This window comes from Typopeltis vanoorti, chromosome 6 (genome assembly GCF_054136105.1).
Source record: "Typopeltis vanoorti isolate ZY-2024b chromosome 6, IOZ_Tvanoo_1.0, whole genome shotgun sequence".
NCBI lineage: Eukaryota > Metazoa > Arthropoda > Arachnida > Uropygi > Thelyphonidae > Typopeltis > Typopeltis vanoorti.
In genome coordinates, this window is record NC_143554.1 from 2,491,171 (window position 1) to 2,515,794 (window position 24,624).

Consider the following 24,624-nt stretch of genomic DNA (forward strand, 5'->3'; position numbering starts at 1 on the left):
CTTTAATACTTGTGAAAATCGTACAGGTCATGTTGAATTTCTGGTTTATCAAAAACCAACCTTTACTGGTTGATACATTCACTCCTCTCACATCATCATTCATTGCAGAAGATAGGTATTATCAAAAGTCTTGTACATAAAGCTCATGATGGGATCTTCTCTTCTAATCCCACCCCCTTTTTTTTAGATGAATTAAATGAAATTAAAAGCACTCTGATGTTCAATGGCTAAATGAAACAACCATTCAGAAAATTATTTGATATTATTTTTACGTCACATCTCTAAGGACTCATCATGAGAGGGCACTCTACTCTTCTACATACACCTCAATGTCTCCCCTACTACTTAATTCTCCAAATACACATATCATTCATCAACCAGGCTAGTCTAATGTGAAAAGAATTTCAATACCCTATCTTAAAGGAACGTCCTTCATAAACAGATTTCTTTGGAAGTTTTTCCACTTGTTATACTATAAATTAAAGATACCAAGAAATTATATACTTGCTTTAATCCTTTATTCAAGATATTATCCATTCTTGGATAAAGGATTAAACCAAGTATATAATTTCTTGGTATCTTTAATAAACAGATTCTTTTGCAAATTCAAGGTATACAGCTCCATCAAACCAGCTTTGAAACTGTCTTTTTTCTTACCATCTACAAAGGATAGATAACCACTCTTTCCTTTACCAGGTGTCTATCAAAGACTGTGCTCATTACTGGCTGCTCTGCTTTGATTAAATCCAAGAACATGAAGACTGTATTACATTTTTGAAATCCAACAAGTCTAGCCTTGCTTCTCATGCTATTGACACTTGGCAAAGAGTTCTGGGAAACAGTGGAGTACAAAGCAAAAATAGTAAAAGTTTCTGACAAAAAAAAAATCCCATTTGGTTGGCTTCTCCTTAAAACATGTGAAATGCTATGAAATGATCCAAACATTAGCTGTTCTGGCAATATCTAATCACCAATTTTAGGAAGTGATTACTATTAACTGTTCATTTTGCAGAAAGTTTTACAATTTTTCCTTTATACTCCAAGAGTGTAATCCTGTCAACTCAGCTGTGACTGAAACACAAGGTACTAAAGCACATGGTACATGCATCATTCTTATAATTCATGTTTTGAAATTATTTATTAGTCTTTCTTCTTGACAGTACCCATGTTACACTGGATGAAATATATCAGAGTTTTTAAATAAAATTCTGTGTTTTTTCTTCATGTGCAAACTGTATAAGTGTGTATAAATATACTGTTTTCACTTTCTCCCTCTTCACTCTTGCTTCTTACAACAGTCCCTTTCATATGCACTCTCATACTGTATTAATCACCAGACAAATCATTTGTTACTCCTAAAGCTATCATCTCATTTACTCTTGTTTTCTGCTTTTCAATTACATTCATTAAATTTTTTATTTTATTTTTATTTTAATTTTTTTATTTTTAATTTAAAGAGATCAATGCAGCTTGGGGGAATTTCAAAAACTGTTTAGTAGAAGCAATGTCAAAATGTATTCCAAAGGTGAGAAGGTTAAATAAGGTAGGTGTGAGATGGATGAATAAAGAGATTAAGCATGCGATACAGAGAAAAAGGGCATTGTGGAGGCAGCATAAGAGAAGTGGAAATAACCAATTTCATGAGGTCTACAAAGACCAGGAAAGGAGGATGACTTCGTTGGTGAGAGTAGCTAAAGAGAGATATGAACAGCAGTTAGCTAATGAAGTCAAAAAGAATCCTAGGGAGTTCTTTCAATATGTAGCCAGCAAAAGAAAGAATGATTATGGAAGGATGACATTGTTTGGAAAAAATGATATAAAGACAGCTGTTGCAGAATGTGTGATGGAGATACTTAATGAGCAGTTCATAAATATCTTTCAATCTTGTGAATGTGACTTCATGGAGAGATTGAGAGCAGATGATGATGGGGAGAAGAGACTGACTGTAAGTGAGCAAGAGGTGTTTGGGAAGTTGAGTAAACTAGATGTAAATAAGGCTGTGGGACTTGATAATATATCGCTGTGTATTCTGAAGGAATGTGCCAGGGAGTTGATTGACACCTGCCCTGACATATTTTTTTAATACGAGTCTTGCACTTGGTCAAGTTCCTAAGGAGTGGAAGGAGGGCAAGACTGTGCCACTTTATAAAGGAGGTGATCGAACTCAAGCATCAAACTATAGGCCTATCTGTGGGTCAGGTGTTGTGGTTAAGTTGTTGGAGAAGCTTGCGAGAACTAGGATCCAGAGTTGGGTTGACAACAATGGTATTATCTTTGATGGACAGCATGGATTTTCTAAAGGGAGGTCATGTTTTAGTAATCTACTTACTTATTACAATAAAGTGACTGCTTCTTTGGAGAGGAGAAGGATACACATTAATATACTTGGATTTCACAAAGGCTTTTGATAGAGTGCCTCATGATAAGTTGACAGTCAAACTATAGCAGATGGGGGTTGGATATTAGATAGGTGCATTGGATTGGAGACTGGCTATCTGATAGGTAGCAACAAGTTGTGTATGGGGGAGCGGTATCCGGGAAAAGGAAAGTCACTAGTGGAGTGCCTCACGGGCCTGTTTTAGGGCAATTACTGTTTAACTTGTATATTAATAATATAGGTGAAGATTTGGATGGAGATATTCAGTTGGTTGCAGATGATGCAAAGTTGGGATGAACGATGAAGAGTAGTGAAGATGTTGTAGCCTTGCAAGAAGACTTGAATAAATTGAGTGATTGGGTATGGAAATGGGGATGTGAGTTCAATGTTGCAAAATGTAAGGTTTTAAAATTTGGAAAACAAAGATGGGATGCAGAATTTATGCTTGGTGAGAATATATCGTTGGAGGTAGAGGAAATAAGAGATCTGGGGATGATAGTGGATAAGGATCTAAAACTTAGGGGACACATTGCCAAAATTGTGAGGACAACACAAAGGCTTCTGAGAATGATGCAGAGGACACTGACTTGTAGAAGTAGGGAGATTCTTGTTCCATTGTATAAGGCTTTGATTAGGCCACACATGGACTATTGTGCCCAGATTTGGTCACCTGGTTTTCAGAAGGATGAAGAGATGTTGGAAAGGGTTCAAAGGCGACTGACTAAGGTAGTTTCTGACTTCTGGAATGTCGAGTATGAGGAAAGATTGAGAAGATGTAATTTGCAGTCTGGTGGATAGGAGGAAGAGGGGAGATATGATAGAGACCTACAAGTTGGTAAGGTGTTGTTATAGGATCAATGGTGGAGAAGTTCTACAGAGCATAGTATGAGATCAGGGGAGAACCAGAGGTCATTCCTGGAAACTGTATAAAGAGGGTGTGAGTAGGTGAGTGAGAGGCAGGTTTTTTTCGTGCAGAGTTGTGAATGATTGGAATGCCTTGCCTGAGAGTGTGGTGTCTGCAAGGAGTTTGAGTGTGTTTAAGACACGGTATGATGAGATGTGTGTGTGTGATAAAAGGACCTACCAGATGAGTCTTTGACTCCATGAGGTCTTGGAGTAATAATAATAATAATAATAATTTTACTGCCCAGAAAATGAAGTAATCATCATCATTATCATGCCTATCAAGGATTTAGGCCTAGAGTGGTCTGTTCTGACCTTAGAAGTCATCATTGAATCTCTTAAGAGGCCATCTTGGGTTTCCTTTTCCTAATGGCTTGTACTTTAAGACTTGTTTTGATAATATTTCTGTTTTCATTCTTTGAACGCATTCCATCCATTTTTAATTTCTAAAAAATTAATTTCTAAAAATGTAAGTTCTAAAAGGAACCATGAGAACCAAGAATTTTAATGTAATATATAGTGAGTCGACAGAGACTAAAGAGCACAAGCAGGAGTTATGATTTGGATTCATAACTCCCTTTCAAAACAGTTAAAACATTATAAATTATGGAATGAAAGAATAACAGAAGCTAGAATAAAAATAGAGGTTATTTAACAATAATGGTTTATATGCCCCAGAAGAAGGAAGAGAACAGTAATCACCATACCATATAATATCTTTCTTTTTATAGTCAATTTTATCTACCTGATTATATTTATGTGACATCTTACCTAATTCAATGCTTTTTTTTGTTTCTCCTTTTGTTGCTTATTCTTCTTGACCTTCCAATGTCTCTCTAATCGTATTTCAACTTTTTCCAACTCTTATCATCATCCATCTAATGATTTGCTTTATTCTAGATATTTCCAAAGTTAATAGATGCCCTATGTCCTCGTTAATTTCTGAAATGGCATGAATCTGTTCTGTAATATATATTTTGTTCTGTTTTTTAATCATCCTTCCACTTTTGGCATGCATGGAAGTAGAGCAGATTATCTCCATCACAGTTTACACATTTAGGTTTCATTTTGCATTACAAAATTTTGTCATAGCAAAATGTAATTTTGACCTGACAGGCAGTTTGGGTATGCCAATATTTCTGACATTTAAAATATCTGAGTGGATTAGAGATGTGGAACATAGCAGGACAGTCGAGATATCTTGCTTTTCCAATGTTGAAGATTTGGGTGTATCAAAAGTAAGGATGATGTTCCTGGTCAGAACCAAATGATCATCCATAGGTATCAGGATGTACCTCCCATACTTGTAACTATTTGATCTTTAAGCTCTGAACATATCTCCTTATCTAGAACATTAATGGGAACCCATTCTGATATCAAACCTCTAAAAGAGTAAGTGTTTTATGAGGGGGTTACTGTAATTCATATTCCCCATTGATGTTGCTCTCAGCAGTAGTTTTTCTGAGTGTTACTGACATGACGTTTCAACAAGAATATCGCCAGAACATAGTTTTTTAATTGTTTTTTAGTTTTTTAATTGGGGGGAGATATTGACAGTCATCCTAACCCTTTTGAATTGGCTTTTCACCTGTTGTATGGATGATTTATATTTATATGTGCCAGATGTCTTTTGTTTCTTATGTTATCAAATTATGTAGCTACAGTATTTGTACTTTATTCATCTTCACATTTTCCAGGGCCATCACAAGGCCCCTGGAAAATGTGAAGATGAATTTTATGCTCAAGGGATTTTTTTTTGTTTGGCACCAGACATTTCCAACTACCATGGAGCCATACATGAACATGCACTCTCCAGCAAGCAATAAACATGCTTGGAAGTTGAATACCAAGGTTATCCCAGGTGCTATATTAGCAGTGCAGCAAACCTTAGACCTTTTTCCTAGATAGTGGGATAGGAGACACTCCCACTATCTAGGAAAAAGGGTACTGTTTACCCTTTCAGGCAAGTCCACTAGGACCAATTGATTCTGACTGAGCCAACCAGGACCACCAGTCTTGCTGAAGCAGGGGCCAAAGTAATGTAAGACTACCAGGATCCTATTTTCCAGATGTCCTTAGTTCACACTACATAGCAAATGCTGTAGCAGGGTGCTAGATCTCAGTGATAGTGGTCTGGAGGACATAACAGTAAAAAAGACTCAAGAGAATTAGAGCAAAGAATAGGAAGAAGAACGAAGAAACAAGAGAAAAAAATGAAAAATATTATCAATACCACTACTGGGATGTTCCTTCTAACATGAATAAGTGCCCCACATTTTCATAGAATAGAAAAACTCTCCAAAAACTGCATAAGGAGAGTGTAAGGCAAAGGGTTGAGGATCCAGTTCTTTGCATAGAGAATGATTATTGGGATTATCATTATCATCGTAAGACATTCATCAGAATGCACTGTTTAAGAGTGTAGTGAGTGCAAAATTGGTAAATGTGTTTAACGCACAGTTAAACAGACAGAGATGTATCAAAAGTGATGAGTCTTTTCACTCCACAGAAGTCATACATTAATAATAATAATAATAATAATAAAGAGAACAATTACATACTTACATTATCTTGAATTTCTCTCTGTTTTATGATGTACATATTGGATCCCTCTGAAACAAATATATCTATCTTCTTTTCCAAAGTAAGAGCAGCAGACTAATGAAAATTAGTATAATTAATGCAAAAATTAAAAACTTAGCAAGATTTACAATAAATACACACTTTTCTTTATTATGTAACTCCTATCCATGAAAGTTTGTAAACCTAAAGCATTGAACATGGGGGGGGGGGGGAATGCTAAGGATTTTTTCTATGTTTTTATTCATTTTCTACATAATTCAGGAACTATGCTCTAGAGACAAATCACTGAACCTTTTTTTCCCCTAACTAATTCAGATCTCTGATAAGTGAGTCAGTGCTCTCAGATTAGGTAAGAGATGAATTTTACCTTTTAATGAAATTAATCTCCCACTTAAAGACACTCACAAATATCTATGCCCAAGGAAGGATTCAAACCAGCAGCTAGCCTGTTGGAAGGAGAGGTGATACTAACCACTTGGCCAACCAGGCTAGTAATCATAAAACTAGGGATGTAACAACAGGTGCACTGCTTAGGGGAATGTCAAAGTACAGAAGTACAAAATAAATTTTAATTTTATTATCTTCCTTATCATTACTGTCATCTTTACACCAACATACATAAGTCTTTATATGGTAGCATCAGTAGGATATAAACAAATCACTTGAATTTCTTTATTTACACTTAATTGACTTTGAAGACATTCCATAGACATTAATGTTTGTATGAGAAAAACTGGAGAAGCTAATGAAAACCAACTCCACAACTCAAAACTGAATAACTCAATTCTTGAAAAAAAAATCTAATAATAGGGAAATCAAATACTGTGATTATTACATGAATAATGCTGGATAAAAACAGAAAGGAAAGATGGATCTCAACCAACCATGAACTCGATTTCACCACATCTAGCTGGAAAAGCTGGTGACTTCTGAGAAAATTAGGTGGGGCAGAACCAACAACAAACAAAACAACAGAGATAACCCCTGATCAAATGGCTAATCATTTATTGAACACCTCCATGATATGTCCCAGCTCTATCAGGAAAATTACTGTGCAATCTTCCATCAGGCAAATCCTGAAGATGGGCCCTGAACTTCCTGAACTTGTACACCCAGTATCTCAGGAAAAGGTACAGATAGCCTTAAAACTCACCAAGAACGGCAAGGCTGCAGGAGTGGATGGTATCCTCCTCGAGTTAATAAAACATCTCGATCAACAAGGCCAAACCTGGCTGGCCACCCTTTTCTCAAAAATTATGACTGGAAAACTACCAAATCTGTGGCGAGAAGCCAAAATAATTGCCGTGCCCAAACCAGAAAAAGATCCAAATGATGTCAAAAATCTACAACCTATCTTCTTGCTTTGCTCCACCTTTAAGCTCTTTGAAAGAATTCTCCTTAAAAGAATTTCACCACTCATCGAAAGAGCACTCCCGATTGAACAAACTGGCTTCAGGCTGGGAAGAAGTTGCTGTGACCAGGTCCTGGCCCTAACAACACAGAGTGAAGCAGGCTTCCAGAAGAAACTTAAATCCAGAGCCACTTTCACTGACCTAACATCAGCTTCTGACACAGTCTGGATCAGGGCCTCCTCCTAAAGCTAGGAAATATAATGTGCAAAAAAAAAAACTTTCCAGCTTTTTGAATCTATTCTCTCCACCAGAAAGATCCAGGTCCATATTGGCAGAAAAAAGAGCAGGCTCAGATTCCTTCACAATGGTCTCCACAGGGTTCTGTGTTATCTCCTTTACTCTTTAACATATATGTGTACAACTTGTACAACTTACCACATTCCAGCTCAAGCAAGTATATGTACACTGATGACCTAGCAATCCTACATCAATCTACCTCCTTTGCCAACTTGGAATCATCTTTGAACATCCTGGAAAAGTACTAAAAGCAGTGGTACTTGAAGCCAAATCCAATAAAAACTGTGTCTGCAGTATTTCACACCTCAACCTTTCTTTCTGGTAGAACACGAGTTCACCCGAAATACCTTGGAGTGAGCCTGGACAGAAGCCAAACCTATAAAAGGAACATCACCAACCTGTCCAACAAAATTAAAACAAGAAACAATATCATTTCAAGGCTTGCTGGAAAAACCTGGGGTTGTGGTGCAGAAGTTCTAAAGTCATCTGCACTAGCCCTCGCATTCTCTGCAGCAGAATATTGTGCCCCTGTCTGGGAAAGAAGTGCACGCGCACACACACACACTAACATTATATAGACACCCAGCTAAACTCTGCCATGCATACAATTAGTAGGACAGTGAGAAGCACCCGCTCTCCTGGCTGCCTGTCCTATCTAACATTTGCTCCAACAAACATATGGAGAAGACAAGCCTCAATTTAATAAAACAATGAGCAACCCACTCCTGCCCCTGCACCAGACTCTCATAAATCTACCTAGTCTTCACCTAAAATCTAGAAAGCCTTTCTAGATGAGCTCTCTTCAGCTGACCTGCCATCAACACCTGACATACGGAGAGAATACTGGTCCAACAATCTTCCAACAAACAGCTTCCTGGTAGAAGATCCCTGTGCTCTGCAGCCTGGTTTTGCTCTTCCTAGGAAGATTTGGTCATCAATCAACAGGATCAGAACTAATCAGGGCAGATGTGGCTACCTACTACATAAATGGAGGCTGTTAAGACCACTGTTATTGCAATTGTTCTCCCATGGCTCAGATGATTAATCATATTGTGAACTACTGCCCAAGGCACCAATTTCGTGGTGGTGGCCTACAGGACATCCACAAGGTGATGGATGAGGCCTTGGAATGGCTTTCCAGACTGGTCATTGACCTGTAGCTGTTCTGTATTCCTTTTGCCATAAGAATAAATAAATAAATGACCTGTTCTTACTCTGCAGATGAAGTTGACTTTCCATCTTAATCTGACATCCACAGTCTCTTCTTCCTGTAGGTTTATATTCTAGTGCTAGTTTAGGAATCCTATTGTTATTCATTCTTTCTATGTGGTGTAGCCAATTTGGTTGGTATTCTTCCGTTTCTTGTATAATGTTTTTTGTATCTAATCGTTTTCTTATTTCTGCGTTTTTCTTTTTTATCTAATCTAGTGAATCACTAGATTAGATAAAAATGCAGCAAAAATTAAGGAATGGGAAACCGAAGCAGCCATTAAAAAAAAAAAGGATAGGAAAGTTCCAGGAGTGGATGATGTTCAAGTACTGAGGGCATTGGGAAAGGAAAGAATAAAACTTCTATCCATCATCTTTAATAGAAGTCTGGAGGAGGATAGAATTCCCAAAATCTTTGTAAGAGCTATTTTTATTCCTATTCCCAAGACTACAGGAATGATGGATTGCAGAAAGTGCAGAACTATCAGCTTGATTAGCCGTGTTGCAAAAGTCCTAATCAACAAAATATACAGAAGAATGGAACAGATGATAGAGAGGGAATTAAATGAAGCATAGTTTGGTTTCAGGAGAAACAGGGGAACCAGGGAGGCTATCAGAACACTACAGATATTGGGAAAAAGAATGATCGAGTGCAATAAAGATTTATATCTATGCTTTGTGAACTATGAAAAAGCTTTCGATAATGTTAATCACTCTGTTTTTATTTGATATTTTGCATAAAATAGGAATATATAAAAATATGAGAATTTTGTTTAGAATATACACAAGTCAAGAAGCTAGGGTCAGATTTGAAGGAGAGGATACTGAATGGATCCCCATAAAGGGTGTGGGATGACCCCACTCCTTTTTAATGTTTATAGTGAATGGATGATGACGGAGGCCTTGGAAGATCTGAAGGATGGAATAAAGATAAACAGTCTGATAAATAATATAAGATATGCAGATGACATTGTACTTATGAGCGAAACAGAGGAAGGCTTGAAAAGAATCTTGAAGAGACTGAACAGGGTTGGAAATGAGAGATATAAAATGAAAATAAACATTCAGAAGATAAAAGTGATGAAGATTTCAAGGAAAGGAAATGATGGAATGGAAATCACTTTGAACAGACAAAGAATAGAAAATGTAAAAAGTTTTGAATACCTTGGGAGTTGGATAACAGAAGACAATAGATCTAATTATGAAATTAAGAACAGAATTAAAAAAGCAAAAGCAGCATTTTTCCAAATATACGACATATTAGGAAATAGAAATTTGAACAAACGCTTGAAAGTAAGAATCCTCAAGACAATGATCTGGAGCATGGGAACATACACGAGTTCTGGACGATCAATATCATGGTCCCATCTCACCACGAAGACATTATTCTAGTAGTCACTCTCATAGTATCTATCAGCAGAACTCCTCATGTTCGAAGATGATGATACAGTGTGAAATGGGCCTCCTCTAATGGATCAAGTTTTCTCAAACAAGACACAACTGCTCTCTACTTAAATCTCAGATACAGCCACTTTTATGTTGTGAAGTGTTGTGAGAACATACAGTTTTGTCATACTTGGTGCAGAAGGACGATAATTGTCCCTGGCTTAATTATGACAAGTTACTTTTGCTTTATATATATTTTTTTTTTTAAAAAAAGAAAGACTTAGTAAGCAGGTTGTGCCTTTTATGTAATGAACTTTTATATGTTAATATTTTCATCATTTGTTTCTGGAAATTGTGATTGTATTTTTCACTTACCAGTTTCATGGTAGCCATAAGAATAAATAAATAAGGAGATGAGTGACCAACTGAATATATTTCAAATGTAGTGCTTGAGAAAAATGGATTGTATCAGCTGGACTGAAAGAGTAAGCAATGAAGAGGTTCTTAAAAGATTCAAAATGAAAAGAAACTATATGGCTAGTATCCAAAGAAGAAAAATAGTGTTTGCAAGACATTTTGATAAGGGGTTTTTCTGGAGAGCTTCCCAGAATAGTATTGCAAGGGATGGTGAAGGACGGAGAGGGAAAACCCCGAATGCAATGGAAAGACATCAAGATTGGATGGGCAAGATCTTGCAGAAGCAAGAGAGATAGAGGCATGGGAGTGGACTGTTCACCAGCTGCAATCCTCTTAAAGAGGTGGCCACAGGATTAGATTAGATTAGATTAGTAATTCACATGAATGTAACATGAATATATTTCATGCGCAAAACTTTGTTTTGCTTCCTTTGGAAAAGGATTAAAACCAAGCATAAAATTTCTTGGTATCTTTAACGTATAATAAACTCAAGGTAAAAGGCTTTCTACATCTTTCTCTCATCCAGAGATTTTCATTAATGAGATCAAGCACCTTTTGTCTACTTGTATATGAAAGCACAAATGCTTTCTCAAAAGCAGCTGTGCACCATAACAAACTGATTCAACTGGCTGCGGATTATGACACAACGGATTATTTCAAATATAAAAGACCAAAAGCCATCCTAAACTACAATACTGAGGACCAATCTTCAAGCCCACTCAGGGCCAGCAATTAGCTCATAAAGTTTTCTCCACTCACAGTTTCTCTCCAGATAGCAGGGAATATGAAAAGCATTTGCTTCACCCCTTAGGTCAGTAATGTTGTTGATGTTAACCTTGGTATCTCTCCTGGGTCTGGGTCCCACTGATTGAGACCTCAATTAAGATTGAAACTGGTCTGCGTAGTGACTCTTCCCATTATGCATTGCATTATACATGTCCAGTAGCAGGTGTGCTTTGCATTATGGGATACACTAAGGCAAATGATATGAAGTCATTAGACTCTGTATATACAAGTAGCTCAGACGTGAATATATTTCATGCGCAAAAGTTTTCCTTGGGAAAAGGATTAAAACCAAGTATAAAATTCCTTGGTATTTTTAACATAAAACTTCATCTGTGCTGCTTCCAATCTTTGTCTGTTTCTTTGCTTTAGAATCCAAGCTTCATTCCAAATTTGAGAGATGTTTTAGAGGTCATATTATGTAATCTTAATTGAGTGTCTTTAGTCATGTGTTTAGCAAAATTTCTTTTAATTATGCCCTCATTCTATTGTAAATTTGTAATCTTGCTTCCAATTGTGAATAAGTATTATATTGTGAGATTATATTATCTAGGTAATTGAATTCTGTAACTTGTTCTATTATTTTACTGTTAAGCAATATATATATATATATATTCATCAGTGGTGTCCCGTGCCTATAATGTTTCAGTGTGCTGTCATGTGGCTTATGCAACCCATGCTACAAAATTATTATTATTTCCCAAGACCTCATGGAGTCAAAGACTCATCTGGGAGGTCCTTTTATCACACACACACATCTCATCATACCATGTCTTAAACACACTCAAACTCCTTGCAGACACCACACTCTCAGGCAAGGCATTCCAATCTTTCACAACTCTGCACAAAAAAAACCTGCCTTTCACTCCCCTACTCACACCCTCTTTATCATCATCATAACACTGATTACAGGTATAGACCATTCTGGTCTGTTCTGGTCCATCCAGTATCCTTTTTTGAGGTCAACCCTGCCTTCTCTTTCCAATTGGCTTATATATTAGTATTTGTTTAGGATATCGGGTGTTGGCAATTCGGTTTACATGTTCAATCCATTTTTGTTTATAGTTATTTAGTTTTTCTTCTTCTATTGATTTTGTTTTTAGTTCTTTTAAAATGTCTTCATTCCTTTTTTGATCTAATAATGTGTATTTTGCAGTTCTTCTCATAAATCTCATTTCACTTGTTTTTATTCTTTGTCTTGTTTGTTTATTGCCCAAATTTCCCTGCCATACAATAATACAGGTACTGCTAAAGTATTGTATATTTTCAAGTGTGTTTCTTTTTGTACTATATTTATTTGAGTTGAGTGTTCTATTTATCAGGCCTATAATCTGTAAAAATTTTGAAGTTTTTAATTTTATATCTTTTTCTCCTTCATATCATATTTCACATCCAAGATAACTGAAAGTATTTATCTGTTTTATTTTAATTTATTAATAACCAGGGCCAATTAAGGGCCAACATGGTTTTGTTAAAGGTCGATCCTGCCATAGCAATTAATCAGCTTTTCATAATAGAATGATATCTGAGTTGGACAAAGGAAATGGCTACACAGTGGTACTTCTGAATTTTGCTATGGCTATCAGGTATTGGCCAGGATACCCCATGGAATACTGTTGCATAAATTGGAGCAGATGGGGATGGATACTAAACTGGTGATATGGATAGGAGAATGGCTCGGGGAGAGATATCTCCATACACCACCATACAGAAGGTGGTGTATGCAGGAGCAGAGTCCAGGATGAGACAGGTGATCAGTGGTGTGCCACAGGGGCTCTGTGGTTGGGACATTGTTGTTTAATTTGTACATAAATGATACAGGAAACGGCTTAAAGGAAGATATTCAGTTGTTTGCTGATGATGCAAAGTTGGGTAGCACAATAAAAAAAAAATCAAACTGATGTTGAGAGTTTGCAGGATGATTTAAATAAGCTGGTAAAATGGACAAAAGGAAATGGATGTCATTTCAATGTGGAAAAGTGTCAAGTTATGCATTTTGGGATTAAAAGATTACCAGCTGTGTACTACATTGATGGAATGGTACTCCAACAGATGACTGATGAGGCTAGGGACTTAGGGGTGTTGGTAGATAGGGAGATGAAGTTCAGGGAACACATTGCTAAGGTGTCCACCAAGATTGTGCATAGGATTACTTGGTTATTGAGAATACACTAACATCCAGAGATAAAGAGGTTATTATTCCCCTTTATAAAGCGTTGATACTTCCACATTTGGATTACTGTGCTCAGGTCTGGTCAGTTGGATTCCTTGGAGATGAGGAAGTTGTGGAAAGGGTTCAGAGGAGAGTGACTAAGTTGGTGAGTGATGTAAAAAATGCTCCCTACATTGATAGATTGAGAGCTTGTGGATTGCAGAGGTTGGTTGATAGGCAGAGAAATGATAGAAACATTTAAATTACTAAAAGGTTTTATAAGAGTGATGCAGGGGAAATGTTTCAGCTGTGTGATAGTGATGGAAGAACAAGAGGTCATCCCTGGAAATTAAGGAAAAGTGTGGTTAACAAGGGTGTGAGAATGAGGTTTTTCCCCTGGAGGGTGGTGAATAAGGGGAATGCATTGCCTGACTCAGATGTGAGTTCATCTGTAAATGAATTCAAGAACAGATATGATAGATATTGTTTTGATAGTTTAGGTCTCCCACGATGAGTCTACCGACTCCATGGAGTCGATATTATTACTACATGCAATATCAATATTGCATGTAGTAAAATATTAGGTATATTTATTCTTTGTAATATATCAAACAGTATACATCTTTTAACTTTGTCGAATGCTTTTTCGTAATCTATAAACAAAAGATGAGTTTCCAAATTAAATTCTCTTCTATTTTCTATAAGTAGTTTTATACAGAAAGCTGCATCCATTGTAGAGCATCCTTTTCTAAATCCATTTCGACATTCTAATAATATTTTTTCACTGTACATTTTTAATTGTTCATTAAGTAATATTAATCATGATGCCTCCAAGGAGTCCGAAGACTCATCGCAGAAGGACACCTATTGTAGAACTCTCTATCTCCACCACTACACCAAACCTCGACTACCAATCAACAACATCAGCACCAAGTATTCTGCTATATATTTTGTAGCATGTATTAAATAAACTAATACCTCTGTAGTTAGCAGGTTTTGTTTTATCCCCTTTTTTAAATATAGGTATTACTACGCTTATATTGAATTCTATTGGTATTTGTCCATTTGTATATATTTTATTTTAAAATTTTAGTAATCTTTGATGAAATTTTTTTCCAGCAAATTTATACAGTTCAGAGTTTATCCCATCTTCTCCTGCTGATTTGCCATTTTTTATTTTATTCAGGTTGTCCTTTAAATTCTTTCATTGTTATCATATCATTTAAGGTATTTTGTAAGTTTCTGGTGTAATTATTTTTGATGCCAGTATTATCCGTCCAAAGATCTGTAAAGTAATCCAAGAAGGCGGATGAAATGGTTGCACTAATTGCGTCTGTGCACTCAGAGATTGTCGGATTAAGTGAGACATGGTTAGATGAGGATGACATCCTGACAGGAATAGAGATGGAAAGGTATGATGTGTTTCGTGAGGATAGAAGGGGTAAAAAGGGAGGGGGGAGTGCTATTGATGATAGAGAAAGAGTTATGTCCATACAAGGTAGAGATGCAAGAGGGAAATGGGGCCAGTGGTTTTGAGGCAGTATGGTGTGAGATAGAGGTGAATAGAATCAAATACTTGGTGGGATGTTGTTATAGACCTGGTAATGTGGATGGTGGTGATAGTGAAATGTATAGTCAAATAAGCCAAGCAAATAAGAAAAGGGGTGATCATTATGGGTGATTTTAATTATGGCAATATAGACTGGAATGAAGAGATAGCAACTGGAAGTAAAGAAAATGAGTTTCTTGAGTTTTTGAGGGATAACTACCTCAGACAGTATGTAACAGAGGGCACAAGAGGATTAAGGGTCTTGGATTTGGTCATCTAATCGGAGGATGTAATTATCAATGAGGTATCAAATCATCCACCAATTGGTGAAAGTGACCATGAGGTGATTACTTGGGTGGTTGCCAGCAGTGCAAGGACCCCTGTGAAAAAAGGGTATATGTGGAACTACAAGGGGGGTGATTATGAAGAGCTCAGGAGACAGCTTGCAGGTGTAGCATGGAATGAGGAGTTAGCTGGAAAAGAGTTCAATGCAGCTTGGGGGATTTTCAAAAAATATTTAGTGGATGCAATGTCTAAATGTATACCACGGGTGAGAAGGTTAAATAAGTTAGGTGTGAGATGGATGAATAAAGAGATTAAGCATGCAATACAGAGAAAAAGGGCATTGTAGAGGCAGCATAAGAGAAGTGGAAGTAACCAATTTCATGAGTTCTACAAAGACCAGGCAAGGAGAGTGACTTGGTTGGTGAGAGTAGCTAAAGAGAGGTATGAACAGCAGTTAGCTAATGAAGCTAAAAAGAATCCTAGGGAGCTCTTTCGATATGTAGCCAGCAAAAGAAAGAATGATTATGGAAGGATGACATTGATTGGAGGAAATGGTATAAAGACAGCTGTTGCAGAATGTGTGGTGGAGATACTTAATGAGCAGTTCATAAAGATCTTTCAATCTTGTGAATGTGACTTAATGGAGAGATTAAGAGCAGTTGATGATGGGGAGGAGAGACTGACTGTAAGTGAGCAAGAGGTGTTTGGGGAGTTGAGTAAACTAGATGTAAATAAGGCTGTGGGACTTGATAATATATCACCGCGTATTCTGAAGGAATGTGCCAGAGAGTTGACACCTGCCTTGACATATTTTTTTAATAAGAGTCTTGCACTTGGTCAAGTTCCTAAAGAGTGGAAGGAGGGCAAGATTGTGCCACTTCATAAAGGAGGTGATCGAACTCAAGCATCAAACTATAGGCCTATCTGTGTGTCAGGTGTTGTGGTTAAGTTGTTGGAGAAGCTTGTGAGAACTAGGATCCAGAGTTGGGTTGACAACAATGGTATAATCTTTGATGGACAGCATGGATTTGCTAAAGGGAGGTCGTGTTTTAGTAATCTACTTATTTATTACAATAAAGTGACTGCTTCCTTGGACAGAGGAAAAGGATACACAGTAATATACTTGGATTTTGCAAAAGCTTTTGATAGAGTACCTCATGATAAGTTGACAGTCAAACTAGAGCAGATGGGGTTGGATATTAGATTAGTGCATTGGATTGGAGACTGGCTATCTGATAGGTATCAACAAGTTGTGTATGGGGGCGCAATATCCAGGAAAAGGAAAGTCACTAGTGGAGTGCCTCAGGGATCTGTTTTAGGGCCATTACTATTTAACTTGTATATTAATGATATTGGCGAAGATTTGGATGGAGATATTCAGTTGTTTGCAGATGATGCAAAGTTGGGACGAACCATAAAGAGTAGTGAAGATGTTGTGGCCTTGCAAGAAGACTTGAATAAATTGAGTGATTGGGCAAGCAAATGGGGATGCGAGTTCAATTTTGCAAAATGTAAGGGTTTAAAATTTGGAAAACAAAGATGGGATGCAGAATTTATGCTTGGTGAGAATATATTGTTGGAAGTAGAGGAAATAAGAGATCTGGGAGTGATAGTGGATAAGGATCTAAAATTTAGGGGACACATCTCCAAAATTGTGAAGACAACACAAAGACTTCTGGGAATGATGAGGAAGACACTGACGTGTAGAAGTAGGGAGATTCTTGTTCCATTGTATAAGGCTTTGATTAGGCCACACATGGACTATTGTGCCCAGATTTGGTCACCTGGTTTTCAGAAGGATGAAGAGATGTTGGAAAGGGTGCAAAGGCGACTGACTAAGGTAGTTTCTGACCTCTGGAATGTCGAGTATGAGGAAAGATTGAAAAGATGTAATTTGCAGAGTCTAGTGAAGAGAAGGAAGAGGGGAGATATGATAGAGACCTACAAGTTGGTAAGGGGTTGTTATAGGATCAATGGTGGAGAAGTTCTACAGAGAATAGTGGGAGATCAGGGGAGAACCAGAGGTCATACCTGGAAACTGTATAAAAAGGGTGTGAGTAGGGGAGTGAGAGGCAGGTTTTTTTCGTGCAGAGTTGTGAATGATTGGAATGCCTTACCTGAGAGTGTGGTGTCTGCAAGGAGTTTGAATGTGTTTAAGACCCAGTATGATGAGATGTGTGTGATATAAAAGGACCTCCTAGATGAGTCTTTGACTCCATGAGGTCTTGTTTTAATAATAATAATAATAATTCTTTTAAATCTATTTCACAATTTATATTTGCAGTTTCTTTTATATCTGCATTCATGTGTTTTAATATTTTGTATGCAATGGGTCTTATTTTGTATATGTCATTTTCTAGGTATAGTACAAATTTTTCCCAGCTTTCTCTGTGTCACTTTCTGGTTTCTCTTTTGGCTATTGCTCGTATTTTTTATATTCAATTTCATCTCCTTGTTTTTTGCTACTTTAACATCTTTTAAAAGTCAGCTTTTTATTTTCAGTTATTTTTTTTATTTCATTGTCCCATATATGTAAGTTTTTATTTTTATATTTTTTTGTGTGTTCCTAGACTTTCATATGCTGCTGATGTGATAATTGCTTTTATATTATTCCATTCTTTCTCAATGTCTTCATTTTCTTGTATTTTTTCTAAGTAGTTATTAATCCTCTGTTAGTATAAATTTCTTATACTTGAATTATTTAGTAGTCTTACTTTGTAATGAGATTTTGTTTCTCTAGTTTATTTTTTTGTATTTTTTGTAGCCAGTTTGGTGGAAGTCTTAGTTTTGCCTGTACTAAATAGTGATCTGTGTCAATTTCTAGCCTTCTTCTAGCTTGAACTTCTAGGAATGCTTTTTCATTTGCTATAAAGTAGTCTATTATTGATTTTGGTCCTCTTGCACACCACGTATATTTATGTATATTTTTATGTTTGTAAAATGTATTCATTAGTTTTAAATTATTATATATTTTATAATCAATGAGTCACTTTCCATTTTTGTTTACTGTTGGTTCTCCAAATTTTTGTATATTATTGTTAATTTTTTTCATTCCTATTCTGGCATTAAGATCTCCGGTTATAATTATATGGTCTGATTTATTTAATTTTTCATATATTCCTTGTAACGCTTTGTAAAAGTAATCATTTTCTTCTTCTTTTCCTTCTTCAGGGGGACTCCGACAACTGTTAAATTTTCTTTATTTAATTTTAATCGCACTTCTAATATTCTTTCATTCCAGCATGTATAATGAGTTATTTTTGCTTTAATCGATTTATGGATCCAAATCATTACACCAGCTTTTGCATGTATTTGTTTATCCACTCCACTATATATGATATTGTAGTTAGCTGTTTCTTTTGTTCGTTTAAATTTCTTTTTTGTTTCTGTAAGAACTGCAAATTCTATATTTTCGTCATTTAAAATTTTATCTAATTCTTCTTTATGTGCTATGCTTCTAATGTTCCAGTAGCATATTTCATCACGTTTTTCTTTTTCCAAGGTTTCTTGACTTTTTCCAGTTTGTGGTCGTTTCCATGTTTTCTGTCGTTTCCCAAGTTTTGATTTCGTTGAGACTTGAAAGTAATATGTGTTTCCCTATGTCGAGAGTGACTAGCATGACGACAAGTATCCTGGTGGGGCTGCCACCTTAAGACAACTAGGCTTGCCTTTTTTAGTAGATAGTGAAAACTACAGTTTGAGAAGAAAGAGTCACCCCCCCTCACCCTCGAATTGCTCTAATAGCACTGAGAGGTAGGGAAAGGAGAGTAAGAAGTAAGAGAGAATAGAGGGAAAGAAGAGTAGAAGACCAGTCTCCAGATATGATATACCAAGTGTATATTGTACGAAGTAAGATCAGGTCTAGCTTGGGTATCTCGTGTTTGCCTGCCCAGGTACTCACCAATGTGAGCCCCTGAGAAAGCTACAACATTCATGTCAATATAACTGCTTTTTTATCAATGTATGAAAGTTTTATGAGTGTATAGTGCATATTAATTGGTCCAATGCAATTAATTGGATAACTTTGAATACTTTATTAATTACCGTATTTTCTGGCATATAAGACGCACTTTTTTTCTTTGAAAATAGATCTGATAAACAGGGTGCGTCTTATATGCTGATATTTAGTTTTTTATTACTTTCTTTTCTGGAAATTTTCTCGGTTCCGAGTTACGCGATTTCTTTCTTGCTTCCTTGCAGTGTGTGAAGAGCATTCCAGTTACATAGAGGTCAGTGAATGTCATAGACGATCACAGATGTCTTCCTGTTTGTTTAAACGTTCCAATTGTTGTTGCGGCTGTTGTGAACGGTGATAAATTTCTGCTGTTAAATTTTCTCTAAATTTCTTGGAAAATTATGGCTGAAAAATGTCGGCATTGCTACAATATTGCATACAAGCTACGTGTGATTGCGTATGCTAAAGAACATGGAAACAGGACTGCAGGGAGGCATTTCGGGCTACCCACAACTGAAAAAATGATAAGAACTTGATGGAATCAAAAAGAGGATCCAAAAAAAGTAACTCACAATAAACATAATCTATGAAGTGGAACTGCAAAATGGCCAGAACTTGAGACAAAACTGAATACTTGGATTTTAGACCACAGAAAAGCAGAACTTTCAGTGTCTACAAATTGAATTTCATTGATTCGTCATTAAACGCAAGGAAACGATAAAATTTTGAACTTGTGCAAATAGGAAACATGGACGAGGTTCCACTGACTTTTGATGTGCCCTCAAACAAAACTGTAGATTCCAAGGGCACAAGAAGTGTTACTGTTAAAATTTCTGGGCATGAAAAAACTCACTACATGGTTGTTTTATCCTGCTGTGTTGATGGAATAAAATTGCCGCCACTATTGATTTTTAAAAGGAAGACGCTACCCAAAGAAAAACTGCTTAAAGGAGTGTTTTTACATGTTCATGCAAAAGGCTGGATGGATGGAGGAGGAATAAAGTTATGGATAGATAAAATTTGGTCTAGGCACCCTGTAGGACCATTGAAGAAGCCTGCCCTGTTAGTATGGGATTAGTTTTGTTCTCACAGAAGATGTTAAAAACTCAGTTAGCTGTAATTCCAGGAGGTCTAACTAGTCAGCTTCAACCTTTAGATGTCTATTCATTAATAATTCATGTGAGAATGGAAAATGAAAAGGAAAGAATAAGTTTGATTATAAATACTTTCATTAAGGCAAACGAATTATTAATAATTGACATTTGTGATATGTGTGTCCTATAAAGGCTGGATAGAGTGACTAGCATGTGATCCTATTAAGTCTTGACATGAATAAGTGAATTTATGATGGCACATAATTAAAAAATAAATAAATAAAATAAAACAAAACAAAAACATACAAGGAGAGGGAAAGAGATTTGTTTGCAAAGTATAAATAATTAACCAATAATAAACAGCCACTATAGGAAGAGGCTAATTCAATGAACTAATAATGTTGATAAGCTGATTCATTTAGGCATGGCAAGAATATGATTGACTGATCAGCATGCGATATGCCTTTGCACTTTGCAATATGCTTCTGAACTACAATTTCCTGTCCACCAAAATCTCTGGCCTCAAATCATCTCATAAAACTTGTTGTGCATGTTATGTGTTTATTCCACATAACATGCACAACTGCACATTGTGGAATATACATAAACTCTGGTTTATGTATATTCCACATTGCTTTCTAAGAATTGTCTTTTGTTTACTGAGACTCAGTATACATTTAACGCAATACTAAGATCTAAAATGTTTAATTTTGACGGTATATAATAATTATTTATAAATAATTATTTATTGACTTATTGCTGAATATTTCGCTGGTATTATAACATAAAAGAAGACGCTTTTACAAGTCAGAGAGATTATTCTTAGAAGCAACAGAAGCCTTACATACTCCAAATCTCAATGAATATGGCTGTATAAATTTGCCTAAGATTTGGGAGACAGTCAAACTTAAGACATAACTAGTACCTGCTTTCTCTGTTTTTTTTTTTTAGGACTTTAGTCTTTGTGTTGTTGCTACAATTTTTTTAAACTAGTCCCTTTGTTACACCATGTTGTTGTAGTCTGGCGTACTGTGACAAACTGTGTTTTTGTGCACTGACGATGCTGGTTATAACACCAGCAAAATATCAGCAATAAGTCGATAAATAATTATTTACTTATAATTCTGTGTTCTGATACATACTGTCAAAATTGAACAACATGTACGATGAACACATAAGCCTTTCTACACATTTACTAAGTTCCAACCTCAACAGACCCTATACTGCACAAGCAGAAAGAAAGAATTTAACCCTAATACTAAATCCTTTTAACAACAGGCAAGCTATTTTTGCCCATCTTTGCAATATGCCTCTGAACTACAATTTCCTGTCCACCATCACCTCAAAATCGCTGACCTCAACAATTTGTTAATATAATGGCCAAGTGGTTAGAGTATCTGCTCTCCAGCCAAAAGGCTGTGGGTTCGAATCCTGCCATGAGCATGGATGTTTGTGATTGTCTGTGAAAGTATTAGTGGCAGTAGATAGTGTTGGTGATGAAGGTTGATGGAGTAGTAACACAAAGAGTTGTAGAGTAGATGCCCTCCCTTGATGAGTCTTTGGACTCCCTGGAGGTGTGATATAATAATAATAATATGCAGCTTGTAATCTTTTCACATCCCATCTTACACTATGCCACATTAAACTGGTAGCTGTTATTATTTGTCCATACTGGCATTCTATTGAAATCATTATGTAGAATCTCTATGTCACTTTAACTACTGTCCTCCCCAGTTTTTCACATATACAAACAATTGAATATCCCTTCCCCCAACAAAAAAATCCCTCCCTATATCATTCATATACAAATTAAACAGCAGTAGCCCTATGGTACACCACTGGTCACTTACTTTCTCCTTGATTTAATTCCACCATATAACACTCGGTGATGTTTGTTCATCAGCCACTGGTATCATATCTATGCATCACTTCAGGTCCCTCTCCATTTTCTTCAATTTAAAATAAATTTCTGTAGAGCAGCCTTCAAATGCAAAATCCAACAGCAGTGCTACATCATAACTACTAGACTACTTCCATTCTCTCCCTATACCACTTTAATACAGCCATCGAAAAATATGTGAAAAATTTTGTAAAAATATGAAAAATCACTGTTATATTTTCTTACTTCATTACTTTTTTTAAAGTGCCCTCCTGCAATAGGTCCTTCTCTAATATACAAACTGACTTCAAAATACAGGTCTTGCATAAACCATGATGAATTCTTATTATTACTGCTGCACTCAGTACCAAAGTGAAAATTTCTTCAAAAATTAAGTGGATATTGAATACCACATTATTTCTTAGTCGAATAAGAAACTCAAAGATAGCAAATCTAATCTAAGAGTTTCATGCCGAATATAGAAAACTATATAAAGTTCAGCAAATCCAAGAGTAAACCAACACCTGGTAGTGCAATGCTAGGGCAACTTGTAGTAAAGGTGAAGTAAGCTCTGATCACTGTTCTACATTATGAGACAAGGTCACTACCCAGATCGGTTTCGACCTTTTTTGAGGTCTCATCAGTGAGTAGGTAGACCTAGATGTAATACTAAGGTTACAATAGTCAGAACTAATTTCTTTACTGTACGAATTGCCATACAATTAGTGAAATAAGAGCCAACAGGTTTCACTTCGGTGAAGTAAAATTATTCAAAATTAAGTGGATACTGAATACCACATTATTTCGTAGCTGAATAAGAAACTCAAAGATAGCAAATCTAATCTAAGACTTTCATGCCGAATACAGAAAAATTAATTTTGAATAATTTTACTTTGCCGAAGTGAAGCCTGTTGGCTCTTATTTCAATAATTGTATTTGTGCACCTTTTGGCAATTTGTACAGTAAAGAAATAAGCTCTGACTATTGTAACCTTAGTATTACATTTAGGTCTACTTACTCACTGATGAGACCTCAAAAAAGGTCGAAACCGGTCTGGGTAGTGACCTTCTCTCATAATGTAGAACAGTAATACATCTCTTAGGAGCTGTGTTTTACATTATGGGAAAATACTAAGAACAATGATCAGAGCTTACTCCACCTTTACTATGAGTTGCCCTAGCATTGCACTACCAGGTGTTGGCTTATGCTTGGATTCGCTGAACTTTATACAGTTTTCCATATTTGGCATGAAACTCATAGATTAGATTTGCTATCTTTGAGTTTCTTATTCAGCTAAGAAATAATGTGATATTCAATATCCATTTAATTTTGAATAATTTTACTTTGCCTCAGTGAAGCCTGTTGGCTCTTATTTCAGTAAATGAAAATTTCTGTTTGGCCCCAGAAGAAAAATTAGGTGTATCTGATTACTCATTATATGGTGAATTTGAATGTAATTTGAAACTGCTCCAGCACTCTCTACAGCACAAGACTGCATATTACAAAATATACTACTTGCATTCCATATCACTTAAAATCTTATTATAGCTGATAGTGGTTTCACTGATTAAGGACCAGCAAAAACTAGTATATGCCAAATTTTATATTCTTATTATTACTACAACTTAAGCATCTTAATGGAGTTTAAAGATTTATTGCAGCAGGCCTACACTAACCATTATTCACAGAAAACTTATTATGCAGGACTATCAAAGAGACTGAAACATATGTGGAATTATAAAGCAGGTGATATAATAGTCTTAGAAATCAACTTGGGGAAGTTTCATGGAGGGAGGAATTAGAAGGCTGGGATATCATTAGTGTTTGGGAAATTGTGAAGGAATATTTGTTAGCAACAATGATAAGCTGTATTCCACGAGTGAAGAAGAGGACACAATTTGGAGTAAAGTGGATGACAAACAATATTAAACAGGAACTGCATGCGAAAAAGAGGCTATGGAAGAGATATAAGGAGGCAAGTGAAAAAAAAATCCATGAAGAATATAAGACACAGGCTAGGAGAGTGACTAGTATGGTAAGAAAGGCAAAACTGGAATATGAGAAAAGATTGTCCCTTAGATACAAGGAAAATCCTAAGGAATTTTTTAGCTATTATTATTATTATTACCCCAAGACCAGATGGAGTCAAAGTTTCTCTGGTTCTCTCCTATGTGGCCACTAGGAAGAGAAATGACTGTGGAAGAATGACATTGTGAGATAAAAATGGGAATAGAGTGACTGATGCAGAGGACATAGTGGAATACTCCAATAAACACTTTATTGGAGTATTTCATCCTGGAGAAGTCAATTAGAATACTAGGGGGATAGGGCAGGTTCGAGGTTTAGAGGTACAGGAGGAGTGTGTTGTTTCAAATATTGAGTACTCTGGATGTCAGTAAAGCT

General features: G+C 36.2%; 1 protein-coding gene across 1 annotated transcript in view; it reads right to left on the reverse strand.

The window, feature by feature from the left end:
- The window catches only part of LOC150105248 (ciliogenesis-associated TTC17-interacting protein-like), a 220,457-nt gene that overhangs the window by 35,151 nt on the left and 160,682 nt on the right, over positions 1 to 24,624 (reverse strand). Inside the window, exon 6 of the mRNA XM_090393915.1 lies at positions 5,846 to 5,938. Coding sequence (XP_090250041.1) covers positions 5,846 to 5,938 — 93 coding nt within the window. The remainder of the gene's footprint in view (positions 1 to 5,845; positions 5,939 to 24,624) is intronic.